The 24,663-nt window shown below is 38.4% G+C and overlaps 1 protein-coding gene across 27 annotated transcripts in view; it reads left to right on the forward strand.

Moving 5' to 3' along the window:
• The window catches only part of PLAG1 (PLAG1 zinc finger), a 35,942-nt gene extending 16,235 nt beyond the window's left edge, over positions 1–19,707 (forward strand). For 8 of the 27 annotated variants that reach the window (XM_077932989.1, XM_028736909.2, XM_028736904.2 and 5 more), the window contains 4 exons: positions 3,136–3,245; positions 7,567–7,729; positions 12,002–12,360; positions 12,891–19,707. In XM_077932989.1, coding sequence (XP_077789115.1) covers positions 12,119–12,360; positions 12,891–14,154 — 1,506 coding nt within the window. In that variant the 5' untranslated portion in view covers positions 3,136–3,245; positions 7,567–7,729; positions 12,002–12,118 and the 3' untranslated portion in view covers positions 14,155–19,707. The remainder of the gene's footprint in view (positions 1–3,135; positions 3,246–7,566; positions 7,730–12,001; positions 12,361–12,890) is intronic. The other 19 variants (XM_028736918.2, XM_028736919.2, XM_077932995.1 and 16 more) reach the window with 10 other exon arrangements.
• The last annotated feature ends 4,956 nt before the right edge of the window (positions 19,708–24,663 follow it).

Here is a 24,663-nt window from a genome sequence, read left to right on the forward strand (position 1 = left end):
GCTCTGTGCTAAAACAGAGACAAGAGTTTGCATTCTAAATCAGAGGAAATTATTTCACCCACAGTGGTAAAGCCGGGGAAATTAAGATAGCTATGCCATGAGGGTGCGTGCTCCCTATGACATTTGACACCTTTCCCCATTATTGATTTATAACTAGCCTCTGATGCTATTGACCACCATTCTCCTTTTTCACCCACCCACCTGAGTACTATTTATTTCTGTACTTCTTTTCTGTTATCACTTACCCTTCTGCTTTCCGTTGCGGTCATCCGGGGTTCTGTTTTCAGCAATTTGCCTTCTTTAGAGTCAGTTTTTCAATTCTTTAAGTGGGTTTCCCTCTTCTGATCCAACGACCAGCTACATGTAGACCGGTGGTAGCGGTGTCCTCTGAGAGTCTTCATGGGGTTTGCATGTGCAGAGTAGGGCAAAGTGAGCATGTGAGCCCTGGAAGAAAGAAGCAGGGAACATGCAAATACCTGAGATGGCCCAAAGCATGGAGGAGTGTGACACTTTGCAAAGAATATGACTTTGCAAGTAGCAGATGCCCTGCTCTGAAGTCTGTATGAAGAGTTCTCCCATGGAAATTGAATGAACTGTACCACCTCTGCCCGTGAACTCCACTCACATTATGACTCAGCATCCTGAGTACTTAAGTGCACTGTACCTACCTTGCCCCAAAAGTGTCACCTGTGGATATGTGCTTACTTGCTACACACACTCTTCATCAGGTCCCCTTCTATAAGGTCTCCTTGCTGGACCCTGACATGCAAATAACAATGCTGCTTCCTCTATGATTCTCATAACTGTCCCCCTTCTAGCCGCGCTCTTTTAGCCATACAGCAACTTGGGGGAGCATCTGGGTGCACAAATTGTTATGTTCACTGCAAAAAGGGCAGGACTCCCTCCACCCACCAGTGGGCAAGCATGTTGCCACTACCAGTTGCAGACCCCAAAGAACCCAGTGTCACAGTAGACCTGCCCAAATTCCTAGCCCCAAGGAAATTTGCCTGCTTCTTCATTAACCAAACCCATCTAAAACTTAGACACTCCCCCTTTACTCCCAGCACCTTAAGAAAGGAGGTGGCATGGGCATAGCAAGAAGTCCAGAACTGTCACGACCAAATACTTATTTAGAATGAGGTATATATAGCATGCTCATTGTTGCAATGTACTAGTTGATGTTAGAATTCTTTTAACCTATGGAATATTATCCCAGCATTACAGGCACTGACTAATACGGGTACTCAGAATGTGTTTTTCTACAGAGATTGACGTTTAAAAGTGGTTAATATTTAGCCCATAGGGACACCGATCTGCACACAGATGTCCCACATGTACCAGACCTTTTCCTACAGTTCCTAAGCAGGTTTCTCACATGTTAACTTCCTATATTTCCTAACACTAGATTGTTAAGGTAATTTTTATCTGTGATCAGCTATGCTGAAACTTTATAGCTGACAAGCTAACTAAATAGGCTTTGAAGCACCTAACAATCATTCTTATCGATCAATCAGTTATATTTCTCAAACCAGTTTATTACTTTTGCTTATAAATCTTAATTTACAACATTGCATTCCTTTAAGTTCAATTACATTTTAAATACAGGCAGTGACCTGTGCAGGGGTTATGTTCCGAGGTACTGCACGCTTACATGAGATTGTGTATAGTCAGAACGCCCATTTAAAAAGCCTGCAAACTCCCCATTCTACCCCTTTTTGTGACTTTTGGTCACTTTGAGTTTGGCGTGATGTGTGCATGAAAAGTCACACACATATTGGACATTCCTAAAATGGTCACTGCCTGTATAGTCAGAACACATCACATTCAATGACAGGTGGCATTGCCAAAGTCTTTTCTGGATATCCACCCCCTTGGTATTTATTCTTTATTTTTTTGCCAAGTATGGAAAGCTGAATGCACACAAGTTAAAAGTGTGTAAGTTGTGAGCTTTAGCGTACATGTTGTTGCATTTTTGTGGTCAATTACCAGGTCTCCATTAGGTACAAAAAAGATAAAGTGGCAGTGCTATTTGCAAAAGAAAGCAGGGGGCTTTTCAGTGGAAATTTAAAAATTTAAATAGAAGATGTCTGCTGAATCTTTATTGGCAGAGCATTCTAGAACTGTGTCAGTGCAATTTCTTATTGCTGTCAGGTGAGCTTTACCAACTTTGGGAGATGACTAACAATGCTCTTGCAGATAAACTCAGTGATTGAGCTGAAATATAAGGTACCCTGGATCTCTCAAGTTGTCCAGGGCTTTGCGAATCAATGAACATGATGCAGTAGTAAATAGGCAGCTAGTGAAAATGTTTTAATGGTGGTGTCGGCCATGCACCCCTATCTGTATGGGCTTCCAGATCAGGAGCTTCCAAAGCCCCATATAGAATGCATTACAGTAATCCAGCCTTTAGGTTGTTGTTGTTTAGTTGTTTAGTCGTGTCCAACTCTTCGTGACCCCACGGACCACTCCAGGCACTCCTGTCTTCCATTGCCTCCCGCAGTTTGGTCAAACTCATGTTCGTAGGTTACCAACACATATAACGGCAGTGGCTGCCGAGACCACATAACACCGGTCCTGAAATATCTAAATTGGCTCCCAGTCCGTTTCTGATCACAATTCAAAGTGTTGGTGCTGACTTTTAAAGCCCTGAATGGCCTCAGCCCACTATACCTGAAGGAGCATCTCCACCCCCATCGTTCAGCCCGGACACTAAGGTCCAGCACCGAGGGCCTTTGGGTGTTCCCTCACTGCGAAGTTATAGGGAACCAGGCAGAGGACCTTCTTGGTAGTAGCACTCGCCCTGTGGAACGCCCTCCCACTAGATGTCAAGGAAATAAACAACTATCTGACTTTTAGAAGACATCTGAAGACAACCCTGTTTAGGGAAGTTTTTAATGTCTGATGTTTTATTGTATTTTTAATATTTTGTTGGAAGCTGCCCAGAGTAGCTGGGGAAACCCAGCCAGATGGGAGGGGTATAAGTAATAAATTATTATTCTTAAGTTATCACTGTGCAAGAAAAGCTGTAGCTGGTGAACCAGACAGAACTGATAAAAGGCATTTTTGGGTTCTGATACCTGGAAAGTGTAAAGTTTCCTCAGCCCTCTGCGATGGAATTTTATTTTATTTTTAAAGGGCTAGACACGAGATGTGGATGTACTGCAGATCAAGAGTTCTGAGTTCCCACTTGCCTGTGAGCTGCTACATATCTAGGCAAGTGGTTATTTACATGTCTGGCTTGAAAGGTGGGTGAAGGTTTTTTTTATTTTTATTTTTTATGTTTTTGCTTTAACAAACTTTTATTACATACGTATTCCGGTATTCCTCAGGATGATTCCTTTTATGCTTACAAAAATCTGGTCAGGTGTGTTTGACCGAAAAATGGGCACAATATTTCATTCTTTAAATGGACTACAGAACTGATTTAGGATTCTGGTCTCCTTCGTCCAAGCATGACGCGTCATATCATGATGCCTTTTAGGGTCTCATCCACACCTCCATTTGTCCTGCTGCTTTTCCCCAGAGAAACCCCCAGTTTACCACTGAATCAGATCAAATTGCAATTGGGTTTTCTGTGGATTGTTGTTTTTTCCGATTCAGCAGTCAAGAGTATGTTTCCTAGGCAAAAGCTGGGGGGTAAACACATAGCCATTCAGACCCAGGCCTAGAAAGCACGGGACCAGCAGAATACCACTCAGACCGGCCCCATTTTTTTAAGACACAGAACAAGTGGACGAACTCTTAGTTAGGTTGTACATTGACTTTTATTCACATTTATAATTATAGGTGCATTCCCACGTTTACAAGCAGGGATGGCTGATGCCTCCCAGAAGTGGGAATGCTATAAACCCTACCAGTCCTGTCAAACTACCCCTAACCACACCTTTACATGGATCTCTTTTAGTATTCTACCACAGCTCTGCGAATTGAAGGTACCTCTTATCAGCCATAATATCTAAACCCACATGTTCAGAGACAGTATAACTCCATACTGGATGCTAGGGACACTTGCAGGTGGGAAATAGAATCATATTCATGTCTTGATTGTGAACAGAGGCATCTGGCTAGTCACCACTGAAAACAAAGCTGCACTAGACTTCATCTGATCTAACAAGTCTGTTAATACTCTTATATGCCCAGTGTTGTGGGTTGTTTTGGAATATTTTGAACAGGAAAACTTTCTGGTTCTATAAATTTACTGCCATTTGATCCAGTCTGTTAAAAACAAAACAAAAAACCCCCTGCAGAAATATGCCTTAATAAATATGTCCAAAAAAATATAAACCGAAATATATGATTAAGAAGCAACTTCAGTAATATACAGATGTCTCCCAACTTGCGCACAATCAGCATATGTGCTTCTGCTAACACACGTGCCAAAAATGGCAATAAAAAAGGGCAGGGCAGAATGGGTGAATCCCCACTTGTGTGTGTCCCGGAACAGAACCCCCGTGTAAAGTGGGGATTCCTCTGTAGTTTAAAAGTTATATCCAAACAAAGTGCAAGTGTCATTGTGGTGAGGGAAATGATTATTTGGATATAAAATCACTACTTGATATTATACACTTCATTTTACAATGTTATCCTTTTGAGAGAGAGAAAAGGGCACTGTGTTTTTATCTTGATAACCAAATGTGGGAGGAACCTCACAAAACAGAGTTTTTCTTTTTCCTCTTCTCACTGTAGTTCCTTACTGTAGCTAGTTGGTAGAACAGGAGACTCTTAGGATCATAGAATCATAGAGTTGGAAGAGACCACAAGGGCCATCGAGTCCAACCCCCTGCCAAGCAGGAAACACCATCAGAGCACTCCTGACATATGGTTGTCAAGCCTCTGCTTAAAGACCTCCAAAGACGGAGACTCCACTACACTCCTTGGCAGCAAATTCCACTGTCGAACACTGTCTTAATCTCAGGGTTGTGGGTTTGAAACCACATTGGTCAAAAGATTCCTGCATTGCAAGGAGTTGGACTAAATGACCTTCACAGTCCCTTCTAACTCTATAATTCTATGATTCTCTGAAAAGCCTGTCCAGAGGACTGGGATGTCTCCTGAATAGTAGCTTCAGTGAGATTGGTTTTTTTTTTAGGCTGTGCTGGTGCCAGATAGTAGTACTACACCTGCAAAAATCTAAAAAAAATCAAGACTTTTATCACAGACACATGTGTGTTGATGACCTTTCGCCATTATCTCAATGTTGGCTTTGATGCATTGTGGGGAAACCCAACCAGATGGGCGGGGTATAAATATTAAAATTGTTGTTATTATTACCATCATTATTATTAAGTACACTAAATATGTGCAATGTATTAATAATACATTGCTAACTTGAACATATAAATTGTATTTGATGTGTGAAACTTTTTTGTAAATAATTAATAAAAATTGTACTGGAATAAGTATTACATTTTGGTCTTCATGTGTTCACCCTAATTAAACAATTTTTATATGAAACCAACTAGAATAGGAACATCTGTCTGAATGGAAGTGTTCGCTTTGATAAGTGCTGTTTTCATTCTATTTTAAGTTGTGGGAAGAGAGAATACTCTCTAATATTGTGCATAACTTATTCTTGAGTCAATCATACACAATATCAATGCATAAATGTTGAACAGTATCTCTTTTGTATAAAGTAAACAACAGTAGTGAATTCAACAGTAACTATATTTTTGATTTGTTTTCTTGATTGTATTCTAAAATTTCCTAGCCCATCCCCAGTGGAAATAAATAAGTTATTTCTTTTAGTACTTCTAACATTTCCCAGACATTGTCTGCTCTGTTTTTTGTTGCTTCCTATTAAAACTGTTTAGGAACTGTTGTTCCTATTAAAACTGTTGAGAGCCAGTATGGTGTAGTGGTTAAGAGCGGTAGTCTTGTTATCTGGGGAACCAGGTTCACATCTCCGCTCCTCCACATGCAGCTGCTGGGTGACCTTGGGCCAGTCACACTTCTTTGAAGTCTCTCAGCCCCACTCACCTCACAGAGTGTTTGTTGTGGGGGAGGAAGGGAAAGGAGAATGTTAGCCGCTTTGAGACTCCTTAAAGGGAGTGAAAGGCGGGATATCAAATCCAAACTCTTCTCTTCTTAGATTGCATGTTATAGTTTTATATTTTATGATTGTATCTATGGTGGGATGAACATTTTTGGTGAGAGTCTGAGGTGGGGTTGTCAAACAAACCATGGTTAGGTGAGGCTGCAGGATTTAGACATAATGACAAACCATAGTTAAAAACAAATCATGATTCATATGCCAACAACAAACCATGGCTTTGTTAGTCTAACCATAGTTAGTCTGCTGGGCATGCTTCGGATGGCTGAACAAATCACACTTTGCCTATATAACCCATGGCTTAGTGTTATATGTGAATAGGCCTTTGAAACTAATACAGTAATCTTTTCATTTTAAAGCTAATATTTGTCCAACACATCAAAAGTAACATTGTTTGTCTTGTCAATTTGTTCTCTCTAATGTAAATGGATTGAGAAATTGTTTTGTTTGTATTATTATTGCTACAGTTTATTAGCAGCCCTTCACCCAAAGTCCCAGGGCAGGTTACAACAATTAAAACACAGTATTAAAACAGTTTAACAGTACTTAAAATTAAAGAAATAAGGTGGATCCTTATTTTTTTAAAAAAGAATTTGAATTTGATCCATATTGCAATTCATATTTGCAGACGATGGAGCAAGTTATGTATAAGTGCGTGTAATGGCCGCCCATCATCCCTTTTCATAACTGGAAGCCCCACTTCAGGGACATGTATGATTGGTGAAGAGACAGGATGGGGGAAGAGTGCTTAACTATTCTTCTAACTGATACTTCTTCATGCAAATCATATGCATGCATGCACCCACACCTCAAAGTGGAACTCAAACACTTGTACTCTCATCTTTGGAGTTATTTGGCTTATGGTATTGCCGTTGCTTATGGAATTACTACCTTTTGTAATTCACCATTATCAGTTACGTGCATTAAATTAAAAAGTAATGGTAAGCTGGTATGCATTGACCATTGTAAAGCATGTTGATTCCATGTGCAAAGGACTGGAAACAAGTGAGTGAATCAAAGGGAAGGAGCAGAACAGGGAATGAGGACGCAAACAAGAAGAGTAGTGAAGATTGATTACATCTGACTTATCATCCCTCCTGGTTCTCATGTAATGGCAGTGTCTCACAGAACATTCTTCCTCTGGGCACATTCAATTACTTGGATCCTATGTGCAGAACTGCTCCTGGTGCTGTTAGTCTGCTGAAGACTAGAAGATTGCATGCAGCCGGAAAGAGGAGTGTATTGTTGGACAACACTGTTGTTTTAGCACCAAGGGTGGGAGAAGACTATATTAGCTTTCTAGCTTATCTCCTCTTCTGACTTGCTGTTTTCTAGTCCTGTCTAGAGACAAGATATGTTGTTCTTTGCATGCAGAAAATCTGGATCATGATTACTGTTAATTATTGTTATATAACATAAAAAGTATGAGCACAGGCTATTTTTCTTTCCCATTGACATCTAGTTTTCTGAAGTCAACCTCTTCACTAATGTCTAGCCCCTTCTGCTTTGTTTTTCAGATCAGCAAAAATGGGAAGCACTGGATTCTGGTTTGCTCCTAGACATGTCAGTGGAACTGGTTAAGACCAAAATCTGAAGGTTTTTCTTCGTTATCCATCACCAGGTGTGCACTGAACAGAGGCTACCATAAATCTGTTTTGAGTATGAACACCTTTTAAAATGGTACAAAATATATAAAAGTATTGTTTTTTAACGTAGATTTTAAATGGTTTCTAATAACTGTATCATCCATCCTATAGTTGTGAAAGAACAAATATGAATAATAATATACTGAAGCTGAAAATAGGCATTGTGACTCAAAAAAATTTCAGCTGGTCTTTGAGAAGTGTAATATTTGAACATTAATGTTAAAATCCTGTCTGCATTGCTCAGCCTGTACATCCACAATTGAATTAGCTTATCTAGATAGCTAGAAATAATAAGCCAGTGAGTGGTTTAATCAGAAATTTATTCCAGGACTAGCATAACCAAATTTAAATGGCTGGGCTCCAGAGGACCATATGCAATGTTCTACATGTGCACTAGGGCTTTACTGATCCTCCCTTTCTACTGAAGCTCCTTGCGTGCATCCCTCTCCTTTCCCTCTCTCTCCTCCCAGCTGCTTCTAACGGTTAGGGCACACTCTGGAGAGAATTCAGTGAGCACAAGGTGGTGCAGTTGTAAGGGAAGATCAACTTCCCCACCTCGGTACTCTTGGAAGTGCTTTACATGCATGCACACGCCTCTTTGGATCCTGCCTGCTGAAACTGTTTTTATATGAGGACATAGCTGCACTTAATTCATTAGCATTTGCATCATCGTAATGAATTCAGTGGTTAGATTCCAGAGCAATAAAGATCTTTCTTATTCAGCACATAGTTTCAACGCCTTAAATTAAATGTTCTTGAGGCCTTAGCTAGATGTAGTAGCAGTAGACTTGAGCATTCGAACATGGGTCTGCAGTGCAACTCTAAAGCACAGTATATTTAAAGTGAAAGAGAGGTGGTGAAAGAGGATTGCTGAACTCATTGCCCCTAGCTTTTGTGCCCCACAATCCATTACATGTAGCTGAACTCATAGAGCAATATGAAACGTGGCTAGGGGGACTGGTTTTGGTCGCCAAAAATAAGAACAAAATCCTGTTGCTGGGGCAAGGGTTCAGCATTTCTCGTACTGGTTTTTCTCTTTCAGTCATACCCCTCCTGCTGTACAGCTGGACACACCACTGCCTGTGGTCCACAATGCAGGTGATTGTGCTACATGTAGGGTCTTGAGATAGTCTCACCCATATATTTTTTTTAAGTATAGCAATTACACACACATGCACAAACATATATGGTTGAGCCTACTCACAATTTCCTGACAGCAAAAGGCAGTAGTTCTAGTTCTTTTCCAAGGTACTTCTAAGGCCTTACAATTTGTTCAATGTCATTACTGTATTAAGAGACAAATCCTTGAAAATATTACCACTAAACCTATGTGGGTAGATAAAATTGCAGTTCACTATAAGGTGTAGCTTCTTTTATAGGGCTTGAAGATGCCATAAGGCTACGGAATTATGATGAAGCAGTAATCACCATGAGATGTTATGCTTTATTTCTAAATTCATTAAATATTTCCATAAACACTTCTTGTATTTTATTTTTATTTTTTTGTGGTCACTTAGGTTTTGCAGTTTATTCGCTTAAGACTTTTATGGGGACACACAACTGAATTTTGGGAATGCGTGTTCTGCTTCCCAGTTCCTACTTCATCATATTTTCTTAATTAAGCATTATTGGTACCAATAAGGAAAGGTTAGAAAGATGGCAGGCAAATAATTAAATGTGCTTTATTTTTCAGTTGTAGTTTGACTTGCACTTTTTTGCTTTTGTTGCTAATTAAGGGACACAACAATTGGTCACTAGAACAGCTTCAGTTCCTTTTCACTTAGGACTTCCTCAGAGTATCAGTATCTGGCACAACAAATAGGGGTATATTATTCAATTTGTTGTGGAAGATGCATTAAAATGTACCATTTTAATCAAAAAATGTAGTCCCCCACCCCCAGATAGTGTGTCAGGTGTGAGTTTCATAGTTGCCCTTTCCTCTCTGCTGTTAAAAAGCTCTTAGAACTATTTTGGGCTTTCCCAGTGGCCTAACCATGAATATATGAGAGATCAGCAGTTCCCCAAGAACTTGAACCCTGAAGTTTGAGCCTTCTCAGGTGGGTCTTTCTCCCACTATCAGTTTTGTGCTAACTATTATTGGTATTGCAACTGCACCAACATATTCAATAGCCACTTTATATAAAATGGTCTTAACTGTGGTTATAAACTGTGGTTGATGCTAAGTGTGCTTAATGAAATTGCTGGTGCAGGCATAAAATCAATCTTATCAAGCCCTAAACATCAGAGGCTAAGGGATGCTCACTTGGGAGGACAGGGGCACCCAAATTTGCATTCTGGTCCTGACTATACAGCCATGATGAGGCTGCTGTACAATAGGGGCATTCAGATGAACACCACCACTTCCATGACTTCCAGAAAGGCTTTTCATGAAGGGCAGGTGGCTGCAAGGGAGTGGAAGGGACAGGAAACTTGCCATCTGCGAACTTCCTTATGTTAAAGTGTAGTGGTAGCCAAACCTAAAAATCTAGAATTTAACATCTGAAGATCATTGATCCCCAAATAACCAGCTGAATCCGCTACAACCAGGTTTTAGCATGTGGATAAAACACCCTGGAGATAATTATTACCACTTTTCCCAAAGGGAGGTATTTTTTTTCTTATATCATTTATCTAGTTCATTTAGAAAGAAATTGGCACAAATTATGAATAGCAAAATGATTTTATTTTTACAATGTGAAGTGCAGAAATCAATAAAACAATAAAAAACATGCTAGGCTAATCTATACATTTTGCCATTCCCTGTCCCCCAAGAAGTAGGTTTATTTTTTATCCACTGATAGATGTTTCTAAAACAATATAACTAGGTGTTCATTAGAATACATGGTTTGTTTGAAAGCACCAAAGATTTTACGGACAATCGTTCAGTTAGGTGGAACTGGCCTAGTTTGCATATCACTGTAAGCCAAGCTGTGGCTTATTGCAACTGCATGAACATGTTGGCTCCAGAAGAGAGCCTGGCTCCTCCCCCAACCTTTTAGCACAGAGTGGTGCAACAGCTGAGTAAAGGTTTGGCTTAGTGTGTCTTCTGAACCTGGGATTTGTCCTTTGGTTACAGATCGTGGTTGAGGAGACATCATGATCTTGGGTTGGGAGCCATTCCATACTGCTAAAAGGCCTGGGGAGGAGCAAAGCAGGTGTGAGCTTCTCTCCAGGAGCCGTCACATTCACTTGGTTTCAGTAAGCCATAGTTTGCTTTACCATGACATGCAAACTACACCTCTGAGTAAATCTTATTACGGTACCTTCTATGCTTATGCTTGTCTTTCCTCATAAACCTTTAGTATCTGTCAGTTGCATATCTAGCCTCCAATCTGTTTCCTTAATAGCTTCTTTGGCCTTGCTATCTATGATGTCAGCTTAGTTTTAATATTTGAAAAACAGTACTGTTAGGAATAGAGGATTGCAGAGTGCTCATGGTTACTAAAAGCAAGGATTAGATAACTCTTGTAGATGTTGACATACTTGTGCCCATATAATTCCTGAGCACTAAATCACCACAGCTTGGCTGTCAGTCAGATTCTTATGTAGCTAATATTAGGGTCTTCTACACATGATGAACAATTGCATGGTACAGACCATTCAGGACTATAGCACTCTGGAATGCAATTTGAGGATTTGCATGATTGAATACATTTATTATTATCATCATCATCGTATTTTGAAGTCTCTGTGCATAAATAACTATAAGGTCAGAAGACACTGAGTTAGATTAGACATTATAGTTATCTGTTCACAGGGACTTTTCCTTGGCATTTTGTATTCCGCAGGCAATAAAAAAAATTATGTAAGGCTATTCATACTTGCATTTCCCCCAAAGTTCTGTAGTAGTATAGTCATGAGAGTGCTGTATCATGCACCATTATTTTTAGTCCAGTTTACAGTGCTGCTTCAGACTAGATTCCTTTTGAATTGTGCTTTTTTTTCTTCAGTAGATGGCACTCACTTAGCAATATCACTTTGGTTTGACACAAGATGAGAAACTGATTTCTACAGAAATATAGGAACAGTTACTTTTATTTAAGGCTTAGATAAATTCTTGCAGTACTACTACATTGCCTCAAGAACCTCAAAAGAATGGCAAGATGTAGTTTCAGCACATATGTGGTTCTGTCCATCCTGAGCAGTGAATTATGAGCTGTGATAAATAGCTTAAATGAGCCTACATATATTACATTAGACCAGCTGAACCTAATTTTATATAAGCTTTATTCAAAAACATCACATAGCAAGTAAACTTCAAAATTAAGTGTAGTTACAAATAGTTGTTTCTTATTTTTTTTTCCAGTCCCCTTTTGCTTTCTTTAACGACCACATGAAACTTGAGAAGCCATCTAAAGCTAAATCATTTAGTGGAGTTGGGCAATTCCCAAGTGTCCAACAAGAAGGCCTGGTTTAGGCTGCGATGGCCACTGTCATTCCTGGTGATTTGTCAGAAGTAAGAGATACCCAGAAAGTCCCTTCAGGGAAACGTAAGCGTGGTGAATCCAAACCAAGAAAAAACTTTCCTTGCCAACTGTGTGACAAGGCCTTTAACAGTGTTGAGAAATTAAAGGTTCACTCATACTCTCACACAGGAGAGAGGCCCTACAAGTGCACACAACAAGACTGCACCAAGGCCTTTGTTTCTAAGTACAAATTACTAAGGTATTAAACTCTATTTATTTTTCAGATTATATTATCATTTGTTGGCCATTTTAAGCTTTGTAAACGTATATATCTATGTACACTTCAGCTGATTTGCAGGGAGGAAATGTTAGTTAATTTAGACATCAGATTGTAGAAGTATAAACTATAGTGCATAGTTTTACAAGCTAATATCTTTCAGTCTTTGTGTGTGTTTTCAAAGAGGAGTTTAAAGCTTTTTTCAGTTGTATAAACATGTTGCAAAGAAGTGTATGAATTGAGCATTTTTGCTATGGGCATAATTGAAATATTCATATATAATGAAATATTTTATTAAAATAACTTAAACATCAAACTAAAATGTCAATTGAAATGAAATTGCTTGTAATGTGTGATTTGGTATATTTAAGTATGACATTTAATGTCTATAGTGACATGTCTTCTGCAAAATATTTTTTTGAAAAAAATAGTTTAGTATTTAGCTGCCATTAAATGAACACGTGTACTTTTTGATCAAAATAATTACTTACAGAATATATCTGTGTTTCAAGGCATATGGCTACTCATTCTCCTGAGAAAACCCACAAGTGTAATTATTGTGAGAAAATGTTTCATCGAAAAGATCACCTAAAGAATCACCTACATACACATAATCCCAATAAAGAGGCCTTTAAGTGTGAAGAATGTGGAAAGAACTACAACACGAAGCTTGGGTTTAAGCGTCACCTGGCTTTGCATGCTGCAACAAGTGGTGACCTCACCTGTAAAGTATGTTTGCAGACATTTGAAAGCACAGGGGTGTTGCTGGAGCACCTAAAAACTCATGCAGGCAAATCATCAGGTGGAGTGAAGGAGAAAAAGCACCAGTGTGAACATTGTGATCGTCGGTTTTACACCCGAAAGGATGTCCGAAGACACATGGTAGTGCACACTGGAAGAAAGGACTTCCTCTGTCAGTATTGCGCACAGAGATTTGGCCGGAAGGATCACCTAACACGGCATATGAAGAAAAGTCACAACCAAGAACTTCTGAAGGTCAAAACGGAGCCAATGGATCTACTAGACCCATTTCCTTGCAATGTTTCTGTGCCTATAAAGGACGAGTTACTTCCAGTGATGTCTTTATCTTCCAGTGAACTGACATCAAAGCCATTTACAAACACTTTGCAATTAAATCTCTACAATACTCAGATTCAGTCCATGCAGAGCTCAACATCTGCACACCAAATGGTTGCCACATCATTACCTTTAGGAATGCCTTGTCCAATAGATATGGAATCTGTCCATCCTTCTCACCAGCTCTCTCTAAAATATCCACTCAGTTCTACCTCATATACAGTTTCTATGACTGATAAAGAGCAGCCATTGAAAGGGGAAATTGAAAGTTACTTAATGGAACTGCAAAGTGGTATGCCTTCTTCATCCCAAGATTCTCAAGCATCTTCATCTAAATTAGGGTTGGATCCTCAAGTAGGGCCACTAGATGATGGATCTGGGGATGTTTCCCTTTCAAAAAGTTCAGTTTCTATTAGTGAACCTCTAAGCACCCCATCACTGGACTTCTCTCAGTTATTCAATTTTATACCTGTAAATGGACCTCCTTTTAATCCTTCTGTTTCTGTAGGAAATCTTGGAATGAGTTACACGCAAGAGGAAGCACATTCATCTATGACGCACCTTCCTCAACAGGCACAAGATCCACATGACCCTGGTAATGGTATAGGTCTTGGGTCTTTGCATTCATTATCAGCAGCTTTCACAAGCAGTTTAAACACAACCACAACCTTACCACGTTTTCATCAAGCTTTCCAATAGGGTGAAAAATTGCCTTGTGACAGGTTTATTTGTAGAAATGCCTTAGATTACTTTTATTAATGTAGTGCCTACTATGTCATTTGTAAATCTACTTTTGTACAGTACCAATCTCATTAAGCCAGTATGAAATTCAAATTAACTTTTAAAATATTTTGAATGTGTTCATTCACAGTTGTTTACTCTGTGTGTTTTTTTAAGTCTCTGTATTCTCACTGCCAATAGACCCACACTTAAAAAAGGAAAAGGAAACCATTCCCACTAAAAGTTATGTATCCCTTGTTTAAAAATTTCATTAAGATCTGATAATTCACTTTGTCAATGGAATTGTGGCTATTTTGATACTTTCAAGACTAGGAACAAAACATTACTGTTAATACAGATGTCTGTGAAAAATTCAGAATATTTTTGCCTTGTTCATGAACTAAAAATCATGATTTATAAATAAGGAAATGTGTTACTCTTGTTGAGAAAGTTTTTATGTGTAGTCTTCTTCAAAGGTCTGAAGGACCTACCACTTACGCTTAAACAACTTCACAAGAATAGAGAGGAAGAAACCTCTCACTTAAGTGCAATTATAAAGTATTATAATTTGGTAAGAAAGGTATGCCTGATTGGGAAGTTTTAAAAGAAACAAAATGTAAGAGGTGACCTTCAAATAAAAATACTGGGTGGTATTCAACTAAGTTTTTACTCTGAGTAGACTCTTTGAAATTATAGAACATGATTAAGTTAGGTCTATTAATTTCAATAGGACTATTCTGAGTCAAACATGGTTGAATACTGCTCACTGGGTATCCAATGAGTATCCTAAGCATCCAATGCTTTCTGCTCACTCACTGATGAAAGAAATCCATCAGCAGAATGGAGGAGGGATGCATCTGTGGCAGTTTCCCTTCTCCCCTGAACTCCCCTGCACCCCCCACCATCTGTGCCAGACCCTCCGGACCAGATTTACAGCAACCATTGTGGGGCAGGGAAGCTGCACTGGAACGAGGAATTGCTAACAAGTGCCTTCTTCCAGTTCTGCTGACTAATTCCTTCAGTAAGTAAGCAGAAAGCATCAAATAAAATCCATTTTAACGTAAAGGTAAAGGTACCCCTGCCCGTACGGGCCAGTCTTGACAGACTCTAGGGTTGTGTGCCCATCTCACTTAAGAGGCCGGGGGCCAGCGCTGTCCAAAGACACTTCCGGGTCACGTGGCCAGCGTGACAAAGCTGCATCTGGCAAGCCAGCGCAGCACACGGAAACGCCGTTTACCTTCCCGCCAGTAAGCGGTCCCTATTTATCTACTTGCACCCGGGGGTGCTTTCAAACTGTTAGGTTGGCAGGCGCTGGGACCGAGCAGCGGGAGCGCACCCCGCCACGGGGATTCGAACCACCGACCTTTCGATCGGCAAGCCCTAGGCGCTGAGGCTTTTACCCACAGCGCCACCCGTGTCCCTATTTTAACGTTACCTTTTCCATAATCTTTTTTAACAGTCTCATCAGAAAGATGGGGTGAAGTCGAGACAGAAAGTTTTTTATATGATGTCAATTTGATGTTTAGTTTGCAGTCAAAAAATGAATGTAAACTGGCAAATACATTTTTCCATATTATCATTGGAGTGGATCTCTTGAGTTATATTTCATAGTGTGTAATGTCACCCTAAGTAACAACGCAGATGGTAATCACACTTACCACGCCTGGGTATTTGGCTAGTGATTTTTCTCACTGCCAATAATTAATAACAGGACTCTTAGGAGTGAAGTAAAAGCATATTGCTTATGCCACTTTTACCTAATATAAAAGGGTGTTTGGGAAAACTAACAACAAAATGGCTACTCATGCTGTATGTCAAAGTGCTGTTGCTTTTCAAAATGCCCTCTTATATTCCCTACCCCAATAACCAAAAGAGGGAAAAACTGTGATATATAAGTGCAAAATATAGTTTTGCTGTAACTTGGTAACATTCTATTCCTTGGCATAATTATCTCCAATCCTTTGTGTAAATGAATACAAGGTTTTAAGTGGTTGACCTTAATATACTTCACAGAAACAAAAGTTGCTCCCATTAAGGAGCTTTGGCTCCCAATATTTGTATCATTAGTTCCTACTTTTTTATCGTAGGAACAATATGCAGGTGTGATTTTACTATTTTATACTGATGTATTTAAATTTTATTACTGAATGGTAACTTTTTATAAATGTTTATGTTCCAAAGGCATTAAAAAGGGGTGTATTAATAAGGAAAATACAGTTTCAAAATTCTGCAAGCTGCTCCAATATGCTGGGAGAAGACTTTCTCAAAGTAGACTTTAGCTCTGCTGCATGATTGCTTCCTTTAGTTTCTATGAAACAGGTTGCTTAAATACAGCTTTAGTGGAATGACTTGTTCAATATTGCTTTCCAGCCTTTTAGCACCATCATTTTAAGGGAGGGGAGAGGAACACATCAGAAGAAAATTGGAAATATTACAAACTTACTTTATGTCCAAATGACAAAGCAAATAGAAAATTGTTTAATTGTGATTATGATTAGTAGTAGTAGTAGCAGTAGCAGTAGAAAAGACGGAAATACTATCTCTTGAAAGGAGTCATGTCCTATGAGAAAAGTATACCTCCTTCCATGCTGTTCTGGTAGATGTTGAAGGAATTCAACACCTTTCAGAATCGGTACCTGAGGGACTGGCCTTCTCTGTCCCATTTTTTTCACACACTCAGTAGTTTTGTGTGTTACTGGGGAAACACCAGCAGGTGACTATTTGAAAAAGCTGTTCACCCATTTCAGAAGTGAGTTGAACTAGTTTTAACCTTTCATTTTCTAATAGAGGCTTACCACTACATTGCTTATGGTGTTTGACAGGGATGGTATGTACAAAGCATGTCACGACAATATTATCTGTTTTCAGTGTTAGTTGCTGGTTGACTTGGTTTTTTTTTAAAAAAATAAAAAACTAGTTTTTCCAGTACTCCTTAATACATATGAAGGCTCCATGTTGTTACGGCAGTTCCCTCAGGTTGTAAGATGGTTTTAATTAGAGACACAGGTGCACTTCAAATTATAGTAGTAGGGACCTCTGACAAGATATTGAACCTCATTCAGTTAGTACTTCAGATGGCTACACCTTGTGTTTCTGTCACTGAAGTAAGGTGTGGGAGTATATGGAAGCAGAATGACAGCGTAGGCAATATTTACACATTAGTGCTTTATGACTATCATTTAGGCAAAGTCATTATTGGCAACTTAAAACTGTCAATGTTAAAGCCTATTTTGTAGTTACCAGGTTAATTCTTAAGAGTGGAGTGTGGTGTGTGCTGGCTGATCATGCACCACACTTTGTGCAACTTCTAAACTTCTGCTATGGATTTTAAAAAATATTATATATATAATTTGCTTGTGTTTATTAGTAGTGAATTGTGGAATAGAGTGATTTATTCATTTGGCAGTAGAGGTTTTCAAAAACCATATACTGACTAAAAACATGAGCCAGACCTGATTGCTTTATTAAGCTAATAATGAATGTTAAGAGTACATATTTTCAGGATTTTTGCCTAGTGAGCTCTATGTATTGTAGGCTGTTTTTGTTGTTTTTTAACTAAAGCTCGATCAACTTCTGTGTTACACATAATACAAGATATAGCACTTTCAAAAAGAAAACCTAAATCTTATAAAAGAGAATTTCTTACAGGTTATGCTTTCTATTATTAAAAAAAAACTTTTATTATAATTTTTCAAGTGCCATTAGATGACATACGTGGGCCTTTTGGTATAATACTTTGGGTACAGAATGGTAAACATTGTAACTTTTAACAGGTACATCTTAAAAGTGTTTTTGTATCAATTTGCTATATTGCACAAAACCAGTGTGTCTTTTTAAAGGGTTTTACAGTGGATTCCTAGGTTTACATGTTTCTACTGCAGTCTTCTACTGCCATTTCATACCAGTCCAAAAATTGAATATTCAACAATAATTAAGTGCATACTCTGAAATCTTAGAGGTTGCAGTCATGTGCCCACTAATACTAAGTAAGTCCCATACATTTCAGTGGGAATTACATGTGTGAAATTAGGCACAGGAGCACAGCTTTATAGCTCAATCCTATGTGTATTTTACTCGGAAGACCCACTGAATTCAATGGAATTTACTTCCAAGTAAGTGCGTGTAGGATTGTAACCTTCAGAAGATTTAAGATGCAGTATTGGAAAGATATGTCCTACCATAGCTATGCTGCTGCTGGAATTCAACATAGGGTTGATCCTGTGCCTTTTAGTATAAAGAGAAGACTTAAGCTCTTAATTATTTGTCTCATACACTGGTTTAGCAGCTTAAAATAACGTGCCTCTTAGTAATAAAGTCTATACATTGTTTGCTATGAAGTATGCCATGTAGGTTCAGCTGCCTATCTGCATTCTGTCATATTACAATGAAAACAGCCACTTATTTGATACTATAGAGGAAGACAATTTAAAGTGGTCACAGTAATAAAAAAAAGAGTGTTTATAGTCCCCTAACTCTTAAAGGGGTGGTCATGTGCTGGAAGGCCATGGTTTTTTTTGTAAGTATTTAACCCTAAAATTGACACAGAACTATTGCTAACTGCATGCAAACACTTTTCAGTATAAGCTTCAGTGGTACAGTTGAACCAGAATGAATGTTTATTTTCTCAGAAACACTCATGCAAATATATTATAGTGGATCATGCTGCTAATATAACTTGGGATACAACTCCTCTCATGGTGCTACAGACCTCCCTGTCTCATTCAGACTGATGTATTTTTATCCATAGAGAAAGGCCTATACTAGATTTATAGATGTATGATATATTTTTATACTGTGACTTAATTTGTCATTAATGAATTTTGTACACCACCATGTATTCATATGCACTTGCAAAAGGAGAAACTTGGACATGTAAATTTGTACCCAAATGAACCTATTCTCAAAACTAGAAGATGATAATAGATGAAATGGGGGGGCTTTTGATATGGTGTGAAGTGAAGAACATACTTGTTTTTAAGAGCCCTTTGAATATTAACAAACTGGGGGGAAATATAAAAAGAATGACACCTGAACCTGACTTGGATTGCTGAAACTTATATTTTTAGATAGTGAGAAATGTTTGGACTTGTGTGCTAAAATGTTTAATGATACAGATTTTGAGTCAAAATAGAAAAATGCATTCCAGACTGAATTTGTGTATTTCATTTAAAATTACTATCCTGTGATATGGGAAATTGAGTTGCTTATCATGTATATGTACTTTAAAATGTATTCACAAACTACTGTTGTATTTGTATAAAATATAGACAAAAGATTGCATATATATTTTTGTGTATAAGCTCTGTAAAATAGCTATCACATTATGAAGCTGCAGCAGAAATTCATTTTAGACATTCATATCCAAAGAAACAGACTATTTATTGTCCACATACCCTGATAAAAATATAACTTGCTGCTATTAAACAATAGTGCTGCAGCTTCTTGTGGCCTACAGTGTTATGTTTGCTGTATAAAAATATGTGAACTCCACAAAATATCAATAAAACAGAATGGTTTTAGTTATGTACAAAATATGCCTGGAATTAAGTATGATGGTGTGTGTGTGTGATTATGCAAAAGGCTGTGAACAACATATTCCAACAACCTTTCTTATTTGCAGATAGTAAATTGACAGCTAATGGAAGATTATGGGTACCCTCAGTTCAAAATTTTGTTATATTACAAGTCTCAAAAATGTCTCTGGCAAAGTAGTGACATCATTCCAAATTTAGGCAGTATCAAGATTTTGTGTCTGGAGCTGACAGGTTTATCTGAACCATTTTCACCATTTTTTAATTCATCATATCATTGGTTAAAATTTACTGTTGCTTTAAGTAATTCTTTATAGTATGAGTAACTAAACTGTGGCCCTCTCAGATGTTGTTATACTACAACTTCCATAATCCCTGACCATTGGCCTTGATGACTGAGGCTGATGAGAATTGAGTCCAAAAAATCTGGAGGGTTGCAAATTAGTCACCCATACTTTACAGCATTAGAATTATGCTACAAAACATTACCCTTTTAAATATAGATTATGAATCATTTTATAGCAATGGAACTATGCTGTGCATAGTAATCTTCAAAGCCATAACAGTGGTGTAGCTCACAGGTTTCCTTGGGTGACAAAGTCACAGTTGCCTTCCTTTCTTTCCTGTGTGCATTGCCAGAAATGCTTCCTAAACACAGGTTTTCTATATAGCCCTTACAGATACCTACTCTTGCCGTTAGTAAGCATGGGACAACAGTTAACATTTAGGCCTGACTACCTTATTTTTTGCTAATAGCAACATCCATCTGGTGTGCTGAATGAGGAAACCCCGCAAAGTTCATTACAAAGTTCCTTGTAATCCTTGGTACCATTTCTCAGCCTTGCTTTCCTTATCACTGGAATAAATATGCCACTGCCTCCTAGCAGAAACACCAGTAGCCACCATTTGCGGCACTGCATTTCTCCAACTAACCATCACAGATACTGTTCATGTTGCCTTGTAGCATTTTAATTCCCTATAGAAAGCATGGACTTTTTGAACTGAAATCATATTGACTTTCTCTTTGCAAAGATTATGGTAGAACACCCACTCCGTGCATAATGTGGTACTAAGTCAGGTCTGCTGAGGCTTGCTGTGTAACTTACGGTACTTTCTACACTCATATAGCCATGCATTATACAGGAAGAGAAGTAGTGGTAGACTACTTCAGCAACTGATCATCTCATTTTAAGAAACAGTTCCCCAGGACACAGCCTGAATACCATTTGCCCTAATCTGTTAATGTCTGTAGAAGCTACATGCAGAAGATACAGGAAAGATCGGAGCTTAGTAGTACAACACATACTTCGTATGCAGAAGGTTCCATATTCAGTCCTGGCATCTTTTGGAGTGAAAGAGAGCTGCTGCCAGTGAGTATATAAAATACTGAGCCAGATGGACCAATGATCTGACATGGTATATGACAATTTATGTTGACAAATGGATATAACAATCCTTAAAAGATCAGTTTCGCAGGTCAGACTGGAAAGGTGGGTGCGGCTGTCCACCTGTTAATCACATGACACCAGATGATTGGCAGGTGGGCACCACTGCCCACCAATCAAAAGCCCTTGCAAGGGATTTCGAAGTGCTCAGCAAGCTGCTAGTGGTCAGATGTTTGGGAATCTGCAGCAGTTTCAAAGCCCTTTTGCTGTTTGCAAATGACTTAAAACATGTCTTCATTTTAATAGAGTAAACTATATTGTATTTCACCATAGCAAGTGTTTAATATAGTACTTATAAACTTTGTTCTCTTTTGTTTTTGTTTTGGTGGTTCTCACATCACCTGTTCTACAGAGCAGTCCATTTAAAATATTTCTGAATAAAACCTCAAAACTATCCAATGCTTGGATGTAACCATATTGAGATGGGGTGGGGTTGTATTCTATTGTTCCTAGAATACAAATTTATACATGATTTTTTCATGTCTGATGAAAAGAGTACTAAAATACTGGGGAATCATATAGTTCTTTTAAATTGTTGATTTCATCAATCAGTTTCATCAAAAATTCAAGCCAGACAAAATACAAGGTTGCCCCCTTGTGTAGATACATTGTATCAGTCTTTTTTGTTAACATTACTAAGCATGCAATAAGAAGTCTTACAGTGACTTGCTCAATACCATTTTTTAACTTAACAATGCTTTCAGCATGCTACATATTACCTGTATAGGCCACATTTTTTTCAGTAACTTAAGCTTATTTATAATAAGTCCAAATTAGATAATGCCACTTTTTGTATAAAGTGTTACTTCCTAAATTTTTTATCCGTTCCCATAACTGAAGTCCCAGTTCTTTATTAGCCATCTTTGACATCTGAACTCATAGCTACTTTCTAACACATTTTCTGCCACTAATAAGTGAAATTAAATGTAACTATATAATTTCTCCTAGCTAACTTTTAACTATGACAGCAAGATCTCAGAAGACTCAGGAAGCAAATATCCAGTCTCATTATATACATTTATATATTATGAACAACATTTTAATACTACCCATTAAATAAGTTCTCTGGTGCACAGAAAAAGCATATATAAGTATAAAAGCACCAGAAACAAAGAGGACATGCTTGTTTTAACTGGAAAGCCTGGAAAATAAAACCTGGCACTGAAAGGGTCTGGTGAGTCTTTCTGGGGAGAACATTCCACAACTGAGGTATCCCTTCAAAAGTATCTGCTGCTTACCAGCCCCTCATTTTGCCTTATATGGGGGGGGGGGTACACACAGGAGGGCCTCAGCCTCAGAAAATAATCTCAGGGCAGATACATATGTGAGGAGATTGGCTTTTAGGAACCTGACCACAAGCCATTTAAAGCTTTAAAGGTTAACACCAGCACTGTGTGTATATTTATATTTCTCCTTTCATCCATAAAAAGTGCCCCTGGCTATAATATATATTTACAAATACATCAAAAATAGCATATTTTTTTAAAGCTATCAATATACATTGGAAGAATTTTTTTCAGCCTGCCTAAAAAACCACAAGAGACCAACCAAACCTCTTCAGAAAGGGAGTTCTGCAACCTCCATGACTTAACGGTAAAGACCTTCTGCTGCAACCCACCCAGCCAAACTTCTGAAGGTAACAGGATGTGTTGCAAGGCCTCAGATTATGAACGTACTAGACAAGCATGTTCACATGGTAAGAGGCAATCCTCAAATACAGCGCTCAAAAAAAGCATTCAGAGTTTTTAAAGTAATATTGAAAACTTAAGGAGAAGACACACATATTTTTAAAGCAGATTGCTCCCCAACTTATATTTGTGTCATAAATTCTTGATGCTTTAAATGCAGGGCTTTTCTTTCTGCTGAATTTAATCTTGCTGGTTTTGGCACAATGTTCTTACCTGTGAACGTATTATTAAATCTTGATTCTGGCTTTTATGGTGTTGGCCACCCCTCCCAGCTTTGTGTCGTCTACAAATTTTAAAAGCATCTCCTCAACATTTTTGAAGTGTTTTATATCTCTTTATAAAAAATACTGAATAGCACAGAGTCTAAGAAAGCCCTGTGGAACTCCAGACTGCTACAGAATATTCAAGAAATTTAAGGGGCGGTCAGTTTTTCAACCAGCTGCAGATCCACCCAACAGTAGTTGTGTCCAGTCCATATTTTACCAGCTTGTCAATGAGGAAATCATAACTTTGTCAACTACTGGCAAATGTTTTTGGAATTTTAGTTCAAGAACGTCTGGAGGGCAACAAATTGGCTAATCCTAGTCTATGGCATTGCCGTGATCTGGGCAACTAGTAACTCTCAAAAAATAAAAAGAGGTGAGGGTGGCTTGAGAACTTCTTGATAAACTCGACCATACACGATAATAGCCAATTTTACTTTATCCAGGGGTACCCTTGAACTGCCAAAAGGATGTCTCAAAGAGAGTGCAGTTCTATCCAGTGTACATCTCATCCCAAATTAGCTTTCCTAACACCTAATAACACCTCTGTATTGCCATATCTAGTCAATCGTTGTACCTAGACATAAACTTTGCAACCTTCACTGCCTTCTTGACATTAGCTGGAAAGGGGAGAGGTGGGTTTCAGCAGCATAGTGTGAGCACCCAAACCCCAGTACTTTCAGTATTAAGCTCATTAGCCTTAATTTCATATGCCCATAGAGAAAGATTGGCAGAGAAAGAGAGAAAGATGGGCCAACGCACAGAAAAAGGACCTGATCAGGTGTGTGATGTCATTCCCAGGTAAGGCAGCCTCCTTTATACAATTCAACAAGGCAGGTTTTGAAGCAGCAAAATACTAATTTATGTGTACATTTCTAATATGCATGCATTTTGCTTACCATACGTATATATGGTGGGTGAAGAGATTCAGGTGCATTATCCCACAGCCGGGTTGGATTTTTGTTTACTCCGCTTATTTCAAAGGAACTCACAACTAAGTGCACACAAGACTGCAGCATCCTTACAAGAACCCTGTAAGATAGGTCAGCCCTGTTATCCTATAATGACAGGTGTAAGGGAAGAAGGGTGACACTGAGGAAATGTGACTCACCCAAGACCACATATTGCAGAAGTGAGAATGACCTAAAGACTTCACAGCACACAGCTCACACGCTTAGCTACTACACAGATCAGCTCTGGTAACAGAACAACTGAATCCTGTGCAACACTCTGGGAGATCTACTGAAATTGCATATTGTCTTTAAAATGCTGCAATCTTTTGACTCATTTTTGCCACACATTTCTCTAGCTCTAATTCTGCTTTGGCCTTAGAGAAGCCTCGTGTGATTAAGAAAAAATAAAACAAATTGTTACTTAGCAAAGTTGAAAGCAATTTAAAAAGTACAGTACACACAATCTCTTGTCATTTCAAAAGTAACATCAGAAACTGAAACTTATATTCATCTATAAAGACCAGGCATTTACTTATGCCTGTGTCACATCACACACAAGTTTAACTTGTGCTCATGCTCATCTGAAAGTCCCAAGTAAGCATTTTGAA

This window comes from Podarcis muralis, chromosome 8, assembly GCF_964188315.1.
Source record: "Podarcis muralis chromosome 8, rPodMur119.hap1.1, whole genome shotgun sequence".
In the NCBI taxonomy this organism is placed as follows: domain Eukaryota; kingdom Metazoa; phylum Chordata; class Lepidosauria; order Squamata; family Lacertidae; genus Podarcis; species Podarcis muralis.